The 22,775-nt window shown below is 41.9% G+C and overlaps 1 protein-coding gene across 3 annotated transcripts in view; it reads right to left on the reverse strand.

Annotated features, from left to right (window-relative positions):
• Positions 1 to 8,767: 8,767 nt before the first annotated feature.
• The window catches only part of UNK (unk zinc finger), a 65,185-nt gene continuing 51,177 nt past the window's right edge, over positions 8,768 to 22,775 (reverse strand). For 2 of the 3 annotated variants that reach the window (XM_048488591.1, XM_048488588.1), the window contains 7 exons: positions 22,016 to 22,084; positions 21,368 to 21,542; positions 19,470 to 19,571; positions 16,947 to 17,135; positions 13,630 to 13,811; positions 12,102 to 12,359; positions 8,768 to 10,074 (listed from right to left, as the gene is read on the reverse strand). In XM_048488591.1, the coding sequence (XP_048344548.1) occupies positions 9,919 to 10,074; positions 12,102 to 12,359; positions 13,630 to 13,811; positions 16,947 to 17,135; positions 19,470 to 19,571; positions 21,368 to 21,542; positions 22,016 to 22,084 (1,131 nt within the window). In that variant the 3' untranslated portion in view covers positions 8,768 to 9,918. The remainder of the gene's footprint in view (positions 10,075 to 12,101; positions 12,360 to 13,629; positions 13,812 to 16,946; positions 17,136 to 19,469; positions 19,572 to 21,367; positions 21,543 to 22,015; positions 22,085 to 22,775) is intronic. The other variant, XM_048488590.1, reaches the window with a different exon arrangement.

Raw genomic sequence — 22,775 nt, forward strand, 5'->3', positions numbered from 1 at the left:
TACAGTCGGCTTACTTTGCACAGGTACCAGGGAAAGACTGCTCATATCATATGTGATATAAATACATTTATCCTGCTTTTCTCCATTTCAGGGGGGATGCTGGCATATTGCAATTTAACTATCTGTGGATGTACCATGGGACTAGGAGGTGGGAAGTACCACTAGAAGTGGTGCAGTGTTCCAAGTGGGAACCAAAAGCCAGTCAGTCTCCCTTAAGTAGGGACACTGCCCATTTTCCTGAAACCTATGACTGCTGTCCTGTTGGAGAATGGTGCGCAGAAAAGCCACTAGTAGCCCATCAAAGAGCTACTTATGACTCCCAAATAACTGAGTGACTTTTCACCAAACTACTGCTTATTTGCATTTTTGCAAAGGACATTGGTCGAAATGGACCTTAGCCAAAGCTGCTGAGGAAATTCTTACACTTTTAAGCAAAAAATACCCCCTGGGATTACAGTACATATGCATTAAGGGTCCCTCAGCTTGATCCTCCACAGCTCCAGGATAGCACTCCAAATTCAATCCCAGCTGTTAAAAATACAGTAGATGATAGCCTACTACTATCCTAAAAACTATGGGAAAATCTATTCTGCTTAGCTTCTTCCAAGTCGTCATCTATTAGAAACTAGATCAGTTCACAAATGCATGTTCATCCCTTTGTGCTTTCTATGGGCAAAAAAATCATTACACACTAAATTTCCATGTTATATCAAGTTATAATGCTGTTTAAGAGTCAATTTTTTGCCATCAACAATGTGTAATTACTAATGTATCTGTGTATGTAAACCAGACTATGAGTATAGCAACTGTCTACAAGGAGTGATAGTCTCAGGGTCCCCAAAATTTGGACTAGGGCAGGCTGGCTTTAAGAACAGAATTACGGTTGGGGAGTAGAATAATACAATACATTAGTAACTATGGAGTTTATTGGCCATGTGTTGCACATGGTTACTGAAAGAATCTTATGAGAAAAACTGCAACTCAGAAGATCTGGAAGCCGGTTGAGACTCCAATACTTTGTATCAGACAGTGAAAAATGAACCATACTCAGTGTTTACAGAGGTTTTTTCTAAGGCAGCAAGTGATGATGGTTCAATCCAACCAGCCAGTCTTTTAACAGAAAGAAGGCAGTGATGACAGTGATTTTAACCACTAGTAAATGATCTCTTATGGCTGCCACATTCATTCTGCTAATTAACAGAAATGCTTTTAGGAACATTCTATACAATTTCCACCAAGTGGACATGGTGAATAGAATGGAGACAAAAAGCATATCAAGAAAGAATGGGAATGTTTGGGATGCTGTGTGGTTTCCAGGCTGTATGGCCGTGTTCTAGCTGCATTCTCTCCTGACGTTTCGCCTGCATCTGTGGCTGGCATCTTCAGAGGATCTGATAATAGGAAAGGAAAGCAAGTGGAGTATATGTACCTGTGAGTAAAGGTCAATAGGTGAGGACACCTTTACTCACAGGTATATATACTCCACTTGCTTTCCTTTCCTACTATCAGATCCTTTGAAGATGCCAGCCACAGATGCAGGTGAAACGTCAGGAGAGAATGCTGCTAGAACACGGCCATACAGCCCGGAAACCACACAGCACCCCAGTGATTCCGGCCGTGAAAGCCTTCGACAATGGGAATGTTTGTTTATATTTCCTGGAAACAGCCAGTACCTGTTTCTTTCTAATCCTATACGATCTCTACCATATGTCATATCTTCATCGGAAGAGAAAGTTCCAGTAATCAGTCACACATTCAAGTCTGGGACTGTACTCATCCATAAGCAGACAACTTAAGAGAACAGAGTATCCTCATGCAAGTGTGTCACTTGTATGCTGCCCAATACACGAACAGAAGTGGGATGCACAAATGGCAAAAAGCAAAATAATGACAGTGTGGAGCTTGTTTTGGTTCTCACTTTTCTACTTATGTTCACACTGCAGATATAATAAGCTCTGCTAGCAGAAAGGGTTTGTGTAAACCCAATTTGGATCATAAACTTGGAATTTACTTATTTGTCTGCTTGCTTCCGCTAATGGGAATAGGATTGGGGGACGGGGGGTAGGGAATGACCACACCTCTAAAAAGACCTCAGGAGCTGGGAGAGTCACCACAGAGACAAAATTACAAGTATTAAACAACTTAGACAGGTAGCACACACAAAGGTAGGTGGGAAAAGGCTGTGCCTTAGTTCACAGAAAGAAATCCATCTTTCACATCAAATTAGTCATCACTAACTTCAATAGATTAGTTGTGACTACCTTGTCCTGTTTTTTTTTTTAAAGGCTGTAAGCTCTGGTTTGGTGTGTTCCTATAACAAAGCACTTCACATGTGCTAAACCTACTTTTCTCAAATTGTCTTATTGGAGTTGCATAATTACATCACTAGATAAACGTCCACTTCTTTCAGAGGCAAAATTTTGTGAGGTGAAAAAAGACATTTTTCTCTCTTTCTGAGGGTGATAGGAAGGACAATGACACAATGGTAAACTCTAATTTTGCAGTTAAAATGAGGAAAATGGAATAGGCTAGAGTTTTAAGAAACACCGTGTGCTAAAAAGGGCAAATGATAGTAGCTAACCTCTCCATCCAACATGAAGTGATTTACAGCAGCAGTGGCATAGGAGGTTAAGAGCTCATGTATCTAATCTGGAGGAACAGGGTTTGATTCCCAGCTCTGCTGCTTGAGCTGTGGAGGCTTATCTGGGGAATTCAGATTAGCCTGTACACTCCCACGCACGCCAGCTGGGTGACCTTGGGCTAGTTACAGCTTCTCGGAGCTCTCTCAGCCCCACCCACGTCACAGGGTGTTTGTTGTGAGGGGGGAAGGGCAAGGAGATTGTAAGCCCCTTTGAGTCTCCTGCAGGAGAGAAAGGGGGGATATAAATCCAAACTCTTCTTCTTCTTCTTTTCTTGATAGAATTTCGCTGTCACCCGAAAGTATTGTAGAATTTGCATCTAATATGTACGTCCATCCTCAGTGATAGGAACAGGTATAGGTTTTCTTTTAGCACATATATCTACAGCATGAATTGTTTAAATACCTGAAATCATCTTTTATGCACTGGTTAGGGAAAGGTTTATATGAAAAATGAATTATTGAAATTTGAAAAAGGGAGTATATTGAATTTGGCAACAGTGGCATAATTAAAGAACTGCATATTATTAGGAGAGAAAACAGGTGTGAAATATTTCTTCGGGACAAGCTCTACTAGAATGCAAGAATGTTCATTTCATTGCTATGCAGATTTTCCCCCAATTTTTCATTCCTTCCCGCAATGCTTGAACAGGGAATGCAGTGGATTGTGAAACAACAACAACACAAAAAATATTTTTGCTGGTATCGGGTATAATCTCCCTACCTACAAGGGACTGAAGTGGCTGTAAATTCGCATTATGCCACAGGTGCACTCTAAACACATACATATACATACACAAAGCTTCTGCCTTTTTTTTCTTAGCAAAAAAATAAAAAAATTTATTGTCTTCTAGAAAATCCATCCTGCCCTTGGAAATTGTGACACAAGATTGCATTTTTTTTTAGCTCCACATGCAAATCCACTTTGCCAAGAACGAGTGTCTAAAACCAGATTTCTGGACAGCCAAACACACATATATACAGAATACGAGAAAGAACAACAGCTGAAATCACAGTTCCGCATTACAGTCTATAATAATGGAATCAAACACCACATTGTACACGCCACCTATTACCTTTCAGCTGACTTCTACATAGATGTGAGTGGCCCTCTTTCCCAGCTGCCCCCATCTAAGGAAATTCGAGGAGATAAACTGGTCAAGAATCGCCACCATAAATACTGTAGTGTGTAGTTTTAAGATTTTATATTGTATTTTTGTTTTAAACATTGGAAGCTACAGAGTGGGGAAGCCCCATAGAGATCTTTGATCCACAGTCACCAGTTTGCAGGAATACTTCACTTGTAATACTTTTCACCAGCAACATCTATTTTTCTAGTTGCATTGCTCCAAAGACCGATAAAAATCCCAGAGGGGAATTTCAAACAAAAACAAACAGCCCTCCATACTGGTAATAAATACTTTCCTTTTCAGAGGAGGAAACAGTAGGAAAAAATTCTAATTGAACAGTAATTCATTACTGAGTCATGACAAAGACAGAAAATTATCTTCATTTGACTGAGCTGTGCCAGCCCTTGCAGTGGCTCAGAGTAAGCTTGGAGACACATAGAAAGTTACAAAGAATTCCCCCCTTTGTCTTAGGTAATAGTTGCACGGATTCTGCTGCACACAAGCAACATCCCACAATAAATATGGGTCAGGTGTCACCTTTCTGCTGTACTTTGTGCAGGGCTGAAGCACTGCAAGAGAGGAGCACTGTTCTAGTGCCACACACACAAACCTGTGTATTTATTCAGCTGTCTGCTCCAATGTGTGGAAATCCTTCAGCCCCACAAAAGCCAACTTATCTGAGCAGAAGGAGAACGGACTGGTATTTCTCACAAAAAGCCTTCTCAATCATCCTTCATTCAGTTAACTGATAATCCCCCACTGCTGTAATCAAAAATCAAGATCTACGGATTTTTGAAAAATCATGTGGCTTACCCAAAAACACAAATAATACCACCCTGCTTTAGAGCTGGCGTGAGGGAGAAAAATCACCAGGTATAATAGTAACAGACTCTCCCAAGTTTAAGATCTTTGGGAAGGAAAACATCTGTTTAGGCCTCTGACTGGAAGGAAGAAATTGGGGGGGGGGGGGAGAGATTCTACTCAATACTGTGCAGTCTTTCATGCCCCCCCCCCCAATCACTGGGCTGTCCTTTGGGGTTGATTTACTCTAGCACCAGGCAAAAGCCAACCATGGAAAACAGTCAGTCTGAAAAGCAGTCCTGAGCAAGTATTATAACAAGTCTGCACCTGCTGAGCCCAGTTTTTGTTTTAAAAAATCCTTTCATGTTTCACCTCACCCCATCCCAGTAAACAAAGTTTCCCATGTAGAAGATTTCTTACAAAACAAAGGGAGAGAACAGTTTTGCTTTTAGATTTGGGCGCTAACAAAGCATTTGCGGGTATTTCGTTTCAATATCAAAATTCGTAGAATTCTAGTAGTACTTTTAAAGTGCTTCTTAAATAACCAGAGTGGGATGGAGAAGCTTGTAACAGCCACAGTCCAATTCCCTGGTATGGATAAACCACCCTGCAACTCCACCTTTTCGCCTCCATATAATAATGACTAAGATGAGGCAGAGAGAAAACAGAACTGGAGGGATCAGAGATTTGTGGGGTTGGGGAAATTTTTGATCACACAGTTTGGATTCTTTGGTCCTTTGCAATAAAACAGACAGGTTGCGTTGTGGCACTGCATGTAAACGGGCTTTTGCTTCAGGCAGAATTTCTCTCTCAGATTCCACCAATAAAGCAATTTGCCAGTGGGAAGAACGGAGGAGGAATCCGATAACCAGTGAGATTTCTGTAGCCAGGTCTGAAGGGGCAAAGAAGCTACTTCTAACTGATCCTTGGAGAGGTGTATTACACGCCCCCATGTAGGATTCTGTTGGAATTACACAACACTGTGGCAATTCAGAAAAAAAACAAAAAAACAAAAAAGTCCCACAAAATAATTGTCTCACTAAGGACAATCACATAGAAAGGCAGAGGAAGCAATAAAACACAATGTTTACAAAATTAAGTGTTACAAACCAGTTTCCACTAACGAGCCTAGACATGGCCTGCAATTCTGTATAAACACTGTAGAACCGATTCAAAGAGTTTATTTCCTATGATCTTTAAATTAGTTACCAAAATAGTTTAGTACAACATTTGATTTCAAGCAGAGTATTACTCCCCCATAATTTAAATGTATGTGTGTATGTTTTTTTTAAAAAAATTCCACATATTTTAAACTAATGAGCTTTCCTTAAGACTGAGGCATATTTCCTGGTTCTGGAGGCCAGGATCTGCCCCATGGCACAGACATTCAAAGGCTACAACCAAACAACACGACCACAAGAGTCAGCCAGCAGTGTCTCTCCATACAAGGGGGGGAAAAAAAGCCAATTATGTGTTTTTACAAAAAAAATCCAAAAAACAAGATACTAGTACAATATACACATTAAAAGAAAGCAGTTTTACCAAACATAAAAGTTAATTAAAAAACACTAAACAGAGCTGCACTTTGAGATTATCTGGGAATGCATATTAACCCCTCCCAAATATGGGAGGGTGGAATTGTGGAAGCAAATCTATCAATGTCCTTGCATTAAATATGAAAACACTTTGGAGGAAAAACCTGATAGTGAATAGCTGGATTACTCTTATGAAAAACAAGGATTGCTAGAGTTTCCAGTGCTTTTCCAGGTTGAGGAAAGGTGGGACGACTATCACTACGCAAGCAGAGACCGGTGATCAAGGGAGTGAGATAATAAATCTAAATCTTGCACTTTTACATGTTGATTAAACTTCCGGTGCAAAATGGCAAATTAAAGTCCTTTTGGACTGGGGCTGTTGCTTTTCAAAACCTACTTCTAGAGGCTGTTGCAATGCTTGAACAAGTCAAAGCAAATTGCACTGGGAATTCTACCACGCAGGGGCTGTAGGACAACACATTTACTGGATGCAAGCTTAAAACAAAAGCATTTCAAGCCACAAATTTTGATGAAAGTCAAATCAGATTTAGGTCTAGCGTCTGTGTTTAGAAGCATAATACATAATGAAAGTTTAACACAGAATTAGTGAGTTCATGCTCCCTCTAATGTACTCTGTAGAGAGTGCAAATTTATTCGCAAGGGAAATTTTCAGTATGTGTTTTTCTTAATCCGAGCTCTGAAGACAGCTTTGCTCAGAGACTAACTTCACGCTGCCCAAAACATTATGAACGATTCTCTATCTGGTGCTTGAAACCCAAAGAGATTGCTAACAATCTGCTAAGAGTTAAAAGCGAATCTTATTAAGTGGGCACCGCAGACAGGATGCACTGTGCTCAATAAGAGGTCGAAACAGAAGTAGTAGCCATTGTGATCTGTCACTCAAGACAAATGATTATCCAATGATGTCTGGTATAAGCAGTTCTCTGGTAAGTGCACATCCAGTATTAAAAGGAACTCCTTTAAGAGAAACCTACATATATAATCTTTTAAGGATATACATTATCTGAATGATAGCTGTTTCCTGGAATAACCAGCTGATTAAATGAACTCACAGTCACACTACAGTGACCCGGCAGAAGCAACTGAGATGCTAACCTAAGGGCACAAGTAGATATTTTGTGAGAAAAGGAAGAAAAGCAGTAAGGATATGTCTGCATGGGAGTTTCTACAGCTTTCAGTCTGGTGCTTTTCATGACCAAACTGCACCACGACCCTTTCCAATGTCTCAAGCGACATGGTACAATCCTGCACTGAAATTCCTTGGACTGAGCAGAAACAGCATCCTAAATAGATGTACTTATCCGCTAAGAAACAGTATAGGGTCAATAGTCATAGGTATGTGGGCTGCAGGGGGCAAGTGCACAGATCAGACAATTGATCCGTAAAGCATGTCCTGTGCTGATGCAGCCCAAGATTAGAATGCCTGGATCAGAACTGTTTGCTGCACAATCAACCAGATGCTCTGGCAAAGGTGGCAGCCAGGCTCTGTGGAAACCTGGAGAAGATGGAAGTAGACTAGGGAAACCTCAAGGAAATGAGAAGATTTTCCTGGTCTCAAGGATGCTTCGGAGGAAATGAAGCACTGGACTCTGAGCACCTCTTCTTCTTGCCTACCTAAAGTGCTTCAAGTATAGCTTTCTGGCATTTGCTATAAATCCTTCAGAAGATTCACACTCCCTTGACTATGATGTATCTAAGAAATCTTGTCTACAGAGGATACTGCAGCATCTTGGATTACTTGCCATCCTCCTTGCTCCACCACCCCTACTTCTATCTATTCCTGGCTCCAAGTTATGCATTTGGGAATTTGTCTCTTACCACTAGGAATATCTGAATACAAGAATCCCTAAATACTTTTAAAAATCTATTTGCTTTGTTGTAAGCTTAAAATATATTTATTCTGCACATTCTTTCTACTGGACTTATGCAGAATTTACAAGCTCAGGGAATCCGTTTCAAGTCAGTATGAACCTCCTAAACTACACAGCTATGGTTTGTAAACATTATGAAATGGTTAACCAAACAGAAGCTGAAACTGAAAGAGAAATGGCCCTAAGACAAATGAACATGGTTGGTAGCTAGATGGAAATGAGTGGCATTCGCCAGTCAAAAGGGCCCCCTCCCTTCTATCAAATCCTACACCCCAATCCCCATAGTCTTGTTGGTACTGCACTGGAACCACGAAGTGCGGCACAGTGCAAACAGATAGATTTGATCGGCAAGATTCTAGCGAACGAAAGAGTTTCCCAAACAACAGAAACAGACAGATACTGCTGCCTGCTACTGCACTGACAGCAGTAATATTCATGAACAGGGGCTATTAGGATATAGGAAGTATAGATGTGCTTCTTTCCCTATGCAAGTGCTAAGCATTAGATCAGGCCTGTATAATCTGCAACCAAACAATTGTCATGTATTATGACTGGTCAGGTGTTTGGCCAACACCATGTTCTACAGGCAAGAAAGTCAGGAGATATATTTAGCCCCTAGTGCAGGGGTAGGGAACCTGCGGCTCTCCAGATGTTCAGGAACTACAATTCCCATCAGCCCCTACCAGCATGGCCAATTGGCCATGCTGGTAGGGGCTGATGGGAATTGTAGTTCCTGAACATCTGGAGAGCTGCAGGTTCCCTACCCCTGCCCTAGTGGAACACCACATGTGACTGGTAGGGTGCATACAATTTGGTGAGTCATAAGCTATGCAGACCTGTATCAAGGAAACAAAAAACGCTGCGAAGGTTCCGCCTTCCACCATTTAAGCAGAACCTTATCAAATCCTTCACCTTTACCAAGCAACGTGACAAGAAACAGCAAGCTATCCTGAAGCGACCATTATCACCTCTCGTCTCTGTTCCTTCCTACCACCTGGAATTGAGTCTATGTGCATGAACCATGATTTTGAAGCATCTCTCTATTGCTAAGAGAGAGCTGGAATTCTAGTTCTGACCTTCCTTCTTACAAAATCCCACCCGGTGATGCTAGCGAAGCCTTTAAAACCTAAAGCTTCGCAAATGAGTGATATTTTTCGAGGAAATTATATTCTGACTATTGGCTGACGATGCTGACTTGCTTTTAGTTTCATCTTCCTCCCTAAACCCCTCCCATTGTTGCAGTAGAAACCTAGAAATATGTAAAAAGTCTTTTAAAATGCGAACTTTGCCTTTTAAAACAGATGAGCAAAGTTCCTTGTACTTCCTGAAGGCCAATAACAGTTCCATATGAGTGAAGCTCTGGACAGGCAAGGATTTCAGAGGGGCTTCTCTTATTGAGAACAACTAACAAGGTGAGGTGGAAATACAACAGGTTCTTTATAAATACTAGAAGGTGGTGAAGCAAGACCTGAGAGGAGGGAGATGACAACCTTGTCAGAAATTGGATGTGTATCCTTTTCTCCCCCGCAAGTCCAGTCCTCATTCTGGAAAGCACCTGGAAGCCCCCTTTCACCCTCCTCTACATCTCTACCCAGAAAAGCTTCCAAAAATGGGTACATCTGAAATAGAAAGAGAAGGGGGGGAGGGGAAGAGACTCTTGGCAAATGGCCCTTTGATCTGTATTAAAAACAACTCTAAAAGTCCCTAAGGAGCTAGAATTAGTGCGGGTTGGGTGGGTGGCAGGGACACCTTTAAATGGGAGATGCAAAGTATTAAAAAGTGCTCTGCAACTAATTTTTGTTTTTTATGTATATATATATATATATGTATATGTTTATATATATATATTCATATAATATATATATATATATATAAAGTTAAAAAGTTCTATGTGATATGCTAAACCAAGTGTCCTAGTAGGGTCACGACTGCAGAGCGTGTGGCCTGTTGGGATGGCAGATGGGGCACTCGCCCTCCTCGGCACATGTTTCACACAGCACAGTGTGTTGGCACGGTAGTACCACCCGGTTCTCTTCCTGGCACTTGAGGCATTTCACCGACTGCATCTGAAACACTGCCTGAAAGAGAAAGCAACTGTCAGTTGGCACAACACTTCACAACATCCAGGTCAAAACTGCTGGAAGATATAGGACACGTTCCCTTGTGTGGGTTAAATTAAGCATTAAGCAGTAGTGGCGTAGTAGTTAAGAGAAGAAGAAGAAGAAGAAGAAGAGTTTGGATTTATATCCCCCCTTTCTCTCCTGCAGGAGACTCAAAGGGGCTTACAATCTCCTTGCCCTTCCCCCCTCACAACAAACACCCTGTGAGGTGGGTGGGGCTGAGAGAGCTCTGAGAAGCTGTGACTAGCCCAAGGTCACCCAGCTGGCGTGTGTGGGAGTGTACAGGCTAACCTGAATTCCCCAGATAAGCCTCCACAGCTCAAGTGGCAGAGCTGGGAATCAAACCCAGTTCCTCCAGATTAGATACACGAGCTCTTAACCTCCTACGCCACTGCTGCTCCTAATCTGTACTCTAATCTGGAGGAACCGGGTTTGATTCCCCGCTCTGCCGCTTGAGCTGCGGAGGCTTATCTGGGGAATTCAGATTAGCCTATGCACTCCAACACACACCAGCTAGGTGACCTTGGGCTAGTCACAGTTCTTCTGAGCTCTCTCAGCCTCACCTACCTCATAGGGTGTTTGCTGTGGGGAGGAGAGGGAAAAGAGTTTGTAAGCCCCTTTGAGTCTCCTTACAGGAGAGAAAAGGGGAAATATAAAGCCAACTCTTCTTCATTAGGGGAAAACTGCAATTTGCCACGTCATTTGTATCCCAACCTTCCTCCAAAGAGCTCCAGGCAGCATACATGAGTTTCCCTTCCTTAATTTTATCCTCAAAACAACCTTCTGAGGTAGGCTGGGCTGAACTAGAATGACTGGCTCAAGGTCACTCAGATACACTAGCCACTAGACTACACTGACTTTCAGGGAAATGTAAATAGAGGGGGGAAATCCAACAGGTTTCCCTTCCCTGTTCTTGCCACCGGTCCATGCGCACTGGCAGGAACCTTGCTTGCCTCACGGCTCTATGGAGCAGGCGAGCAAGAAGACTATGTGAGGCTGGAAACAAATATGTTATAATAGCTTAGCTTCAGCCAACACAAGTTCCCACTACTACAGGCCCAGAGAAACTCCACACAAGAAACTGTCAGTTGTATGGATTCTGGGGCAAGGAGGGGCCATTCCAATGTCCCCACTCCCACCCACCCCCCACACACACACATTTGAACACCTATATTAAGAGTTACATATGGACCTATGATGGGACAATATCAATCAGTGCTGAAGGATCTTGAACAACTTCTCCTGTACTATAAAAAAAAAATCTTTCTTCCCCCAAAAAATTGAGGGAGAGGGAGAAAAAATGAACCGTTCTTGTCCTCTATAGACTCCAATATTTGTGCAAAACTTGAGGAAGATAACTTATTTTTTTCTGAGCTCAGTTCCAATTTTGGGCCACATCACTGTACCAGTTATGTCACTAGGAATGGAATAAGGATCAAAACACCTCCCCCCTTTATTTTTTGCAATTCAACCTCCTCCTCAAGCCTCTAAATTATGCCCCCTTTTCTTCCCTCAAACATCTTCCAAGCTACGTGTAAGGGCCACTGTACTGAGAATGCTGCAATAGCAGTGTCTTGAGTGCCAGGAAACCTGAGAAATGTTCACACTGGAAACTACATATCCCATATTGCCTTGCACATAAGATGCAGCAGTTACAACATTCAAGGTCATAGGGAGGAAGTGCCACCCAGCACTCACTTGGTAATCTTTTTACAAGATGGCCTAAACTTCCATGCCTATTTATAAAAAGGTGAGGAGGAAATTGTAAGCTGTCTATTCCCTTTTTGCATATTATTATGGTCCAAGCCTTGCTTGCTATCCCAATGGATTCTTGGTTAAAAAAATTCCTTTCCCCCTTCTGAAAACTGAAGGGGGATGCTATTGGAGTAAGCCTAGCCACTCTGATGTTTAAAAAGTTGTTTAGGTGTGTAGAAAAGTAAATTTGGTTAACTGTGAATACTTAAAAGTCTCTCATAAAAGCCCACCTTATCGACTCTTTCCAGGTTGGCACGCAGCTGCTTTTGGAGAGTATAGAGCGTGGAAAGGGAGAGGGTCTCTAGGTCAGAAAGAGCACGCAGGAACTGGGGGTCCTGACCAGTGTGGATTCTCTCCATTTCCTCCTGGAGTTTTTTCACTTGCAGTTCCAAGGTCTCCCTCTGCTCTCGGGCTAGTTCACATTCCATGGTTGCTGTGTTGGCGCGATCGTTGGCCTCCTCTGCTTCTTTCTTCCAAGCATCGCAGGCCTGTGTAAACCAAAGGCAGGAAAATTACCACAAATCCTCAGCTTGCTTCCTCTGGGTTATTTCCAGGTATTTTCAATTGACGGAGGAGGAGATGGAGCATCTCCTGCCCTTAGCTTCAGACTTAAACTTTTCTGTTCTATTAAAACAGATGCAGCAGCTTTCTTATCTGTATGAAGTGTGATAATCATATGTGGATAACGCAGACAATTCTTTCATTGTGGGATAATTCCTGTCAGTGTGGGCACGAGACTGGCAAGCCATGTGCACACATCTTAGATATTAGAGTTTCTCCTTCATTTCAAAACTTTGCACAGTAGTTGTCCACAGGGGTAGACAACCAACTTGGAAGGCTTTAAAAAGGGAATAGACAAATTCTTGGAGCACGGGGATATCAATAGCTAATAAGTCATGATACGATATCTATTCCTCCAGTACCAGAGTCTACTTCATATCAATTTGCTCTCTTCATATCGATTTGTTGGGGTGCACAGGGGCAGGATGCTATTAGAGTCATCCCATTGGGGGCTCCTTGTGGCATCCAGTTGGCCTCTGTGTGGACAGAATGCTGGATCCGATGGGCCTTTGGTATGATCCAGAATGGCTCTTCTTATGTTCATACATAAGGGCCCCTGTACTGTGAATACTTAAAAGTCTCTCATAAAAGTCTCTCATAAAAGTCTCTCATAAAAGCCCACCTTATTGACTCTTTCCAGGTTTTACATATACATACATACATATGTGTGTAGGTGTAGACACACACAAAGAGCAGAACTGCTAGCCAATGTGACTCAGGGTGAGCACATGCCTATCCTGAAGAAGGGACATTTTACCCTGCATTTACTGTAAAGGTAGCTTGCCTTTCCTTCAAGCCGACTGTTCAACTTCAGAGTAATTACTGAATTACTGATACCCTGAGCAAGAATACTGATTTGAAGGACATACATAAACAGGCAGTATGAATAATTAGAAGGATGTACCCGAACAAAGTGAAAAACCTGCCATTTGTAGATGTGTGCAAAGAAGTTTCAACTAAACATTTTAAACTCTTATCACAACTTACAATTTACTTTTCTTTGTATCTATGGTACCAGTTGGTTCTTTATTTATTAGTAAGTGCATCTTAAATAAAGCTGACATTATTGTGATGGAACTATGCTATGGTCTTGTAACAAACCAACTCCTAGTCTGCTGGTTATCTTGGGCTCAAAACTACTTTTCAACACTGGTACCTGAGAAAACCACCTTATGTCTGCCTCCTAATGCACACTACCTGTTTAGCCTGTTTCCAAGATTCTTCCCACTGTTTTATTGTACTGTTAGCTTCATCTAATTCTTGACGCAGTCTGGCCAGCTCAGCAGCCCCTGGGCCCGACAGGAATGCAGGCGAGGTACTAGGTGAAAAACTTCCAGAAGCAAAGTGCTCCCATATACTGCTGTTCATTCCATTTAAACCTGTTTCATGTAGAGACAGAGGAAAAAAGTTACATCACAAATATTTCTAGCTAACCCCTTTCCCAGCAAGAAAATCAGGCCCAATCCTTTCCTGGGAAAAAGAATAAAAAGATTCAGTCTTCCACAGGACTCATTTGGGGATTCCAGGGAGCGACCTGGTCATAAAACAGGTCTTAGAATAAGGCAGCTAGTCTAATGAAGCGTGGGATGGCTGTTCTTGCAGGAGGAATGGTAAATGTCTCCTATTTAAACAAGAGCAATGTGACACATGGCATACTAGTGACAACACTGCCGTTAAGAGCTCTGTCCTTTACCTCATCAGTGCAGATGGATACAGGATTGATGTACCACGTAGTGCAGACCCCACAAGGGAGACAAACATCAGTGAGTTTCAAACAGTCATGCAGAGAGCTTTTGGTATAGATGTGGTCTTTAATAAACTGCAAAGCTTTGCATGAGTTTAATAAAACACACATGCCACCCTCAACTTTCTTACTTCATTAGTCAAATTCATTATATCCCCCCCCCCAAAAAAATCCTTGCAGTTTGTCTTTGCTAAACAGAGGCTCACGGTTCTCTTCGTAACAAATCCATTCAGTTTTACCCAGACTGGAACTATTCAACAGAATACCTGATTAACAGTACAATCCTATATAGAGCTACTCCCGTCTCAGTTTAGTGAAATCAAAGGTCTTAAATAACTCTGCACTGAACTGAACTGACATTGATTATTATTATTTCATAATCTACCACTATACTGTACTGTTGCATTCAGCTCTAACTACATCAAATTATTCAGTATGAGTTGAAATCAGTGTTAGAATATGCAGAGCTGGATCTGTGGATTACTCAGAAGTCAGTTTGAAGGTCTGCTTTAAGTCACAGCAGATAAATCTGCCTGTGGATCAGATAAGAATAAGGCAGAGAATCTAAGGAAATGTGCCAGTTAATTTTTTTTTAAAGTTTGCGCTTAGGATGTTTTATGTCTAAAAATGTAAGATCTGAATGTAGCATGTTGAACTGCAAACATATGCAGCATCGTAAAAGAATCTCACTACCCCAAATCTTAGCAGAAAATGCCCTGAACAATAGACAACTCTCCGTTGTCACTGCTTTTACCAGAGATCACAGCATTAATGAAAGGCTGTGAATAAAGTTTTGACTTTAGAGAGCAAGGGTGATTCACAAAATCCATAAAGGAGAAGGGACTGCCTTGTATCTTTTAAAGGAACAAGACCTTTCCCAGGTAAAACAGAGAGGAAGCTGAGAAAAATACTTGTGGCCCTGCTATAGGCATTTCACTGAACATTCTGCTTCATACTGCATTAAACAGAATTTTATTTTAGCTCAGAGACCAAGGCTCACACTAATATCACGGCTGATGCAAACTCATCCTGATTCTAGTCAAACCCTTGCCAGTCAACATTTTTACACAGAAAACTTTGCATTTATGAAAACTGTTAACTGAAAATATCCTTTCCAGTAATGAAGATGCCTTTTATACGGCTAGGTCACAACACTAATTGGTTGGAAATCCTGTATGCATGAGGCACTGTGTGATGCAAGACAAATGAATACACATCTGTGGATGTGCAATCCTCCCGCCACCCTTTCTGAGGTGCGCAAGGTTGTCCAAATTGGATGCAGACATGAGCAAATGTGGACATGAACGGCATTAAAATCACTTCATGTGCATGGCTGGAGCAGGGTGCATGCATGCTCCTGCTCCTCTGCCAGGCATATGAGATTCCCAGTTAGTAAGTGTGAAAACTGCCCCCTTAAAAATACACTGAAAGGGGCCTGAAGAGGCTTCCGGGGCTTGGACCATGGATTTTGTTTGTACAAAGCAGGTGATTGCACAAATGTGAAAAGACAAATGCAATTAAGTCAATGAAAACATTCAAAACTTAAAAACAGGTTTCTGGTTTTTAAGTCTTCCCACACGACATCCTCCCTATTCCTCCCTCATCCCTAGTCTTCTTAGCTTCTGTCTTGTGTAACAATTAAATTGGAAGCTTCTTTGGCAGGAAACATAATACATAATCTATGCAGTGCTCAGAACACGGTTAAGTAACAGTGGCATATTTTTAAGAAATCCATTAGTACAGGTATCCTTCCGTTCATACCAGTATATTTTAACTCAATGCTTAACCAAGAACTTTATTTTATCGCCAGGGCTCAAGAACACATGGCAATGATGAAGAAATAACGCTTATAAACGTTTGAAGAATGCCTGCCTGAGAGTTAAATACTGAGTTAAATTCTAAAGCATGCCTAATGGGGTTTTAAAGGATGGGGTGCCTTAAAACCATCCAAAGGCTTAACTCTGAAATGGAGGTGCAAGTTCTGCCAAAACGTCATAGCCTCTGAGCACCAGAAAATCCAACCCTAAAAACAAGCAAATTACTCATAAGGAAAGCAGTTACAAGTTACTTAAAGGTATAAGCTTCAGGACCTAAAGGAGTATCTTTCCCCATTGGTCTGTTTGGATATACATGAACTATGGACAAATAACAAGGTTCTTTTATACTTGAACTATTTGATTTTTAGCATCAATAGTAACTAGGATAAACAACTATAGATCTGAAAAATCAACTATCTAAACATGTTAGCAGCTAACAGTATAAAATATCTGTGCTTTTCTTTTTTCATGACCTTGTTGGCCCAGGAAAGCCAAATCCTGTCAGGCCTTGGAAGTTGAACAGGGTCAGCCCTAGTTAATATTTGGAGGGAGAAGTTAAGGAGAGGCAGGCAGTGTCTCTTGCCTTGGATTCCTCCGGGGTCACCACAAAATGGCTGTGACTCCATGGCGCTTAACACCTACACACCGAGCTTTTTTCATTCGAAGGACCTATGACTGCTACATGCTATGTTTATAGGTTCTCATTCTCCCGGGTTGATGCTCCACCTTGTTTTTTGCTTGGGGTTCTACTTTTGCTGTATGGGGGGAAATTCTTTTGGGTCATGGCTTTAGGCCTTGTGTGACCTCCTTTGTGGGGAACAAGGTATGTTAGGTGGCGACACAGAACACAGACCTTGAAATGAAAGCCAAAATAAATAGAAAATACTTACATGGTATAGAGAGGTATGTAACATGTTAACATGCGTGCTCTCACAAACACACTGGCCATTTACCTAATGATCCATGAGAAGCTGATGTCCCCAGGAATGTGTTTTCTGATTGGCTTAAGTGTCCCTGGGGCTGATGAAGGAAATGCGATGATAAGCTGACCGGTGGAGAAGGAGAGGCAGAGTGAAAGGAGGCAGAACTTCCAAGGGACCCAGGGATATTTACAGGAGCAGAACTTTGCAGCAAACTCCCACCTGGACAAAGAACACACAGAAAGGATGGGAATGTAGAAGCCATGAGTCATGAGTGGAAGCACAGCACAGGAATCTGAACAGTAGGCGTTTGCTCATCTTCTGCCCTTGGGAGGAACACTACGGGAACTGTTCCAAAGGCCAAGGAAGGTAGTATGGACATTTAGTTGGCTGCTAGCTACGCAAAACACAGCATTTGAGAAGGAGCAAACTCTGCTTAATGAATGATTTTTTTTTTCTGAGACTGAGGGAATATCATCAGAGAATTTAAATGACTTTTCCCCTTTTTCGTCTCCATAACAATACACTAACCCACATTATACATATTTAAATATAATTGTGACACTATTTTCTAGGCAAATGTAGCTCGTAGTGCTACATTTTTCCATGGCAAAATAGGTCTCTAAATAGAGTGAAAATGGGCATCTGAAATTCTGTTCACAGGAACAGGAAACACAATATCAGGTTATTCGAGCTGACTACATTTTTAAGGACCATCATCCGAACTGAAAACAGCATCTTTCTATGTTAATTATACACCCTTCCAAGCATATCCTTACAAGTTAAAACAGTTCCATGCATTAAGGATAAAAGGGGGGGGGGGGGGCGGTCTTCAAGTCACTTGAAAACTGTTCAGTTTGCTTTTTGAAATTCAAAGTCTCTGCCTCAAGGGGAAAGCAATGTATTAAATAGGGGAAATAATTAAATATGGAAAATTAAGCTCTTCATACTGTATTTTAATCTTGCTTACATATTTCCTACACTCATGAGGGAGGTGTCCTAACAAATCAGGTCAGTAATCAATACTTAAATTGCTTATGGTATATCCACACAAAAACAAGAAACGCAGAGGAAAGCACACTGCCATTTGAAGAACAGAAAAGTCCGGAACAGTGCATGGCACAGCACAGGAATCAAACCCACTAAGATGAAATTGGCTGGCTTTGAAAGAGTCATGAGAATATCAGATTTCATACTTGTTTAAACTCAAGTTTTTATGCTTCATGTTTACAAAGCTTGAAAATGAACTGCCACACCACGAGAAGATTAAGAAATCAAAGTGGGCCTAGGGCAGCTAGGGGAGGGATGCCTACGTGCCATGCCCTTCTAGCACAGAACAGCTGCGATTGTGCACAGAAACAACTGAAATGTCTCACTGCTCATCTCCTGCCATGCTTCTTCTTCCTCTCAGCCAACTAGGTGGGGTCATGGTAGAAGGAGTGAGTTTGCTGCGATAGTATGATCCAAGTTCTGCATCAGTTTACTACTCAGAGGAGCATAATCCCTAGATGCCCATCCTAAAAAAAGCCCATTGGATGCATAGGAACCAAGTCTGTGTCTACACTACAGCAGAAGCACAATTTGGGTCACATTCTGACTCATCTGACTTGTTCAGTCTGTACTTTGAACAGCAGCCACATCTCAGCTACTTCTAAATTGTTTTTAGCCAGAATTGCCTTGAATGTGATATCAGTGAACAGGTGTCTCATGCTTGCTTCTTTAAAGAGGAACCTGTTTTCATGAAAGCAGACTTGATTACTTGAGGAGGGAATAGCAGCAGGCCAGTTATGTAACTACATAAATATGAAACAATATTGGGGCAAGACATGGTGAAATGGAACTGTGTGTGGACAGGTGACCATTGTAAAAGAGTTGCACAATGGCCTGAAATGTCTGACACTGCACCAAGGAAGGTCGGGCTTGAGCTGATGGATGTGACCTTAAGGAACCAACGTTCTGAGAAACAGCGAGTAGCAGTACAGAGCCCACCCATTTGCATATGGCTTTATTTCACACACAAGAATCTGAGCTAATGAATAAAGAGACTATCATAACAGGGGCAGTAAGGCTAAAAGGACTACTTTCACCTGAACAGCCAGAGACAGGAAAAAATGAACGCTGGTTTGAAATGACCACATACAAAATGATGAGATACATATGCAGTAGTTTGTCAATGAGCAGCTATAATGCCTTGCCATGGTCCTGTGACAGCAAAACAACATTACCAGTCCAAATTAGTTTCCCATCATTATTATTTTTTTTTAATTTCACATTATAATTCTGTGAACAAACTTATAGTGTGTTGCTGTTAAGAGTCTACGAAGCAAAATAAACCATGCCTGTACCACAAACATAACTGGGATGTATGAAACCAGTGGAAGAAATGTCCAATCTGCCAGCCAATGAGAGGGCCCTTCGGCTTCAAAATCTTTCATTGGCTGCTGATGGAGATATAATCGGGTTGATTTTGTGAGGTTTGTTAGGCTGCTTCAGCCAGCTGATGGGGCAAACTTTGCTTGGCAGGAGATCAAAGAAAGCTCTGCTGCTTTCATGTACCTATCATGATGCCACTCGTGTGGGGCACCGAGCTGCTGTCAAAAGTCTTCTCCAGGGCAGCCACTCCGAATTCGTTCAGGTCCAGGTCATCCAAGGCAGACTCTGCCAGACAGAGGCACCAATTATATGTTACAAAAGGGACCAACAACTTCAAGTGATAGGGAAGCCCAAACAGCCTACATGCAGAGATGCTGGACTGCAGAATCTACAGGGCCCATTCCCCCCCGCATTGCTGCTACGGTCAAGGCTCTAATGAGTCAGCGTTTCATATCCCTTTCTGTTGCCTGCTGTATTCTAAACGCCCCTCAAGGTACCGTTCTTCCCCAATAATTTACATCAGAAACAACAGCAATCCGAAAAAAATGTCACTCTGCCAACTCCTGTTCTTCAGTTCATCTCTTTGAGCAGAAGAATATCCGGAGATATTTTCATGACAGACAAAAAGTAGGCAGTTGCCCATTCCAGTCACTTGGTTACCTCGGTGTTCAGGAGGTAGTGCCATAGTGAACAGAATGTTCCATTTTTAGGAATTCCACAGTGGGCTGCAATTCCGTAACAGAAAAGATGGGTAAATAGGAATGAGGTTCAGATATGGTAGTGGAAAGAAAAGGATTGTGTGTGGCAGTCAGGCAAGGGCCAAGGGGTGGGGGGGTGGGGGGAACGGGAAATGGAATAGCAAAACCTGGCAAGCAGGCAATAGCCAGTGGGTTGGCAATAGCAGGGATATTGCCAGTTGGGGATGAGATGGAGCAAGCCTGCACAGGATCTCCCCAGTGCTATTCCTAACCAGTTTGCTGTGTCTGTCATGTGTGCCCCATGAAAGACAGCGCTGTCTCAAAACGGACAGGATGTATATTACCTCAGGTATTGTGGATTCTAAAATCCCTATAAACATTATCCCAATTACCGTGCTTCAATCCTTTCTCCATAGCTTTTATTCTTTTGCTTTGGGTTTTTCAGAAAAAGTTAATTCTGGGGTCTTTGACATACACTTAAAAGGATTGCCAGGCTTCTCAAGAACTCCCTGAAGAATCTCTACTTGAAAGGTTAACAAGCACAGTGTCAGGAGCTCAATAAATCGTGCTCCTCCCTCCCAAATTATCTGTTTGCTTGTTCAAGACTGGAGTCTTTCTGGGGCAGACAGGTTTACATCACTATCCGTTCTTAATAAAATGCCTAGAGAATAAGAGGCCAGCATCAAGCAGGGATATTTTAAAGAGGAAATAAAACTGTGCCTAAGAAGAAAACAAAGCAAGAGATGGCTGCCCTGCACAATCTGTACTCTTACTCTCCTTGAGAAGTCTTGGGAAATCTGGAGGATAAGGATTTGCGAACAACATATCACTCTCTTGGAGAAAAGCACAAATAAGGTTCATATAAAAGTTTACACAAATTGAACAGACACTTCCCTATTGGTGTCTATGGGAGGGAAAGCATTTCTTCTGTATATTACTTATGAAAAACATACGTGTCGACCAGAGGTAATACCAGTCACGGGTCAAAATTTCCATTCTGGATTGGTCGATTGTATCAGCACTTTGGGACAGTTTTGTGATTTATGAATTCAAACAAGCATGGGGTAAAATGAAACAGTCCAGGAAATTTTGTTCAGTTCTTACCAGAGAAAAGTCAGCAGCAATCATAATATCCCTCTCACCTTCTTACCACTATATAACATAATTTACATCTTTTGAAATTAACTAAGGGAACTCGTATGTTTGGCTGGGCCAAAGTTGAAATTACATTAAGCAGTTCAAAAGGAAATTCCAGGCATCTCAAAGACCTGTCTAGAAGGAAAGCATGAATTCTACAAAAAAGGACTCTAGCATGCTCCTCCTGCTCCTAGGTCTGGATATTCCTTGTCTGAGGGCCCAGAAATAAGTGTGCACAAATATTACCTATCACAGACTCCACTGTGTCACTGGTTGGGTAGAACGGAAGGGCATTGGCATTCATGCCGGGGACACTGCTGGTGCCAGCTGGACTTGGGGGTGTTGCTGCCAAACTAGAAGTGATACTAGAGGAGATGCTAGATGTCAATGGGCTTCCAACAGGAAGAATCCCCAATATATCCTGAAAGAGGGATAAGAACAAGTATTTATGCCTTGGAAAATTCATTATAAACAACATGCCAGCAAGAAATACAAATGAACACAGTTGTTAACAGTGAAATGAAAACTTGTTTTTATCTGGGATAGAAAACATACAATGCTTTAAACTTCCTCTACATATGCTAAAGCTACGATGCATATTTGGGGGTCTCTGAGGATGTCTCACAAATTTTTAGCTGTATCATAGGCTCACATAATTTATAACCACATGTTATGCACAATCCCAATACACAAAATCAAAACTACTTTTAAAAGATTATGTAGACTATCAGTAAGCGAAGTCAGATTTATGATACTTTGGAAACATATCTGCAGCCATATCGCAGCAATTCTTTGCACAAACCTGACTATAAGGAGTCAACTTTCCTTAAGCATTTAAGAGTCCCTGCCGTGACTATCGAGCACCATAAGAAGAATTCTTTTGAAATAACTTACTTGTTTGGGCTGTAATAGAGGCTGGTCTTGCGATCTGTGCTCCATGGAATGAGACTTTATTTTTGCCTGCTGCAGTAAACACAACAAAGAAAATCAAGTGGGAAGAGAACCAAAATTTGAAACGGTCGATTGCTAACTTTTGGCAAGGCCACGAGGATCTGGTTTTGTTATAAACCTGCCGCCCCAACCCCTCAAACGGGAGTCATGGTAGGTAACCAAATGAATCAATCTGCATCATCAACAAATAATTAACATAAAAATAAGAGCAACACCCGCATCTAAAATAATACTTAACAGAAGAGCACACAAAAAAATCCTCCTAAAAATCCTGGAAACAAATTGGCAACAAATGGAACGATCATCAAATGGGAATCATATGCTCCCAGTGGTTAGCCCAAGACAGTTAACAGGCTACTGCATTTTGTGCCAATTAAACAGTGGGATCCTGACTAAATTTTCATCTGGAAAGTGGTGGGGTAAATTCTACCAGTTCATTCTTTCTGCTACCCTCTCAAGCTTTGCCTGTCTCCCTGCTGCCATCTCAAGCAGTTCGTGCCCCCCAGCAGCATTTTGGGGAGATGAGTGGAATGAAGTGGGGAAAGGGGGGACAGGAACATCCTGTTCCACTAACATAGGGGTCTGCAACCTGCGGCTCTCCAGATGATCATGGATTACAAATCCCATCAGCCCCTGCCAGCATGGCCAATTGGCCATGCTGGCTGGGGCTGATGGGAATTGTAGTCCATGACCAACTGGAGAG

Source organism: Sphaerodactylus townsendi, linkage group LG03, assembly GCF_021028975.2.
Source record: "Sphaerodactylus townsendi isolate TG3544 linkage group LG03, MPM_Stown_v2.3, whole genome shotgun sequence".
Lineage (NCBI taxonomy): Eukaryota > Metazoa > Chordata > Lepidosauria > Squamata > Sphaerodactylidae > Sphaerodactylus > Sphaerodactylus townsendi.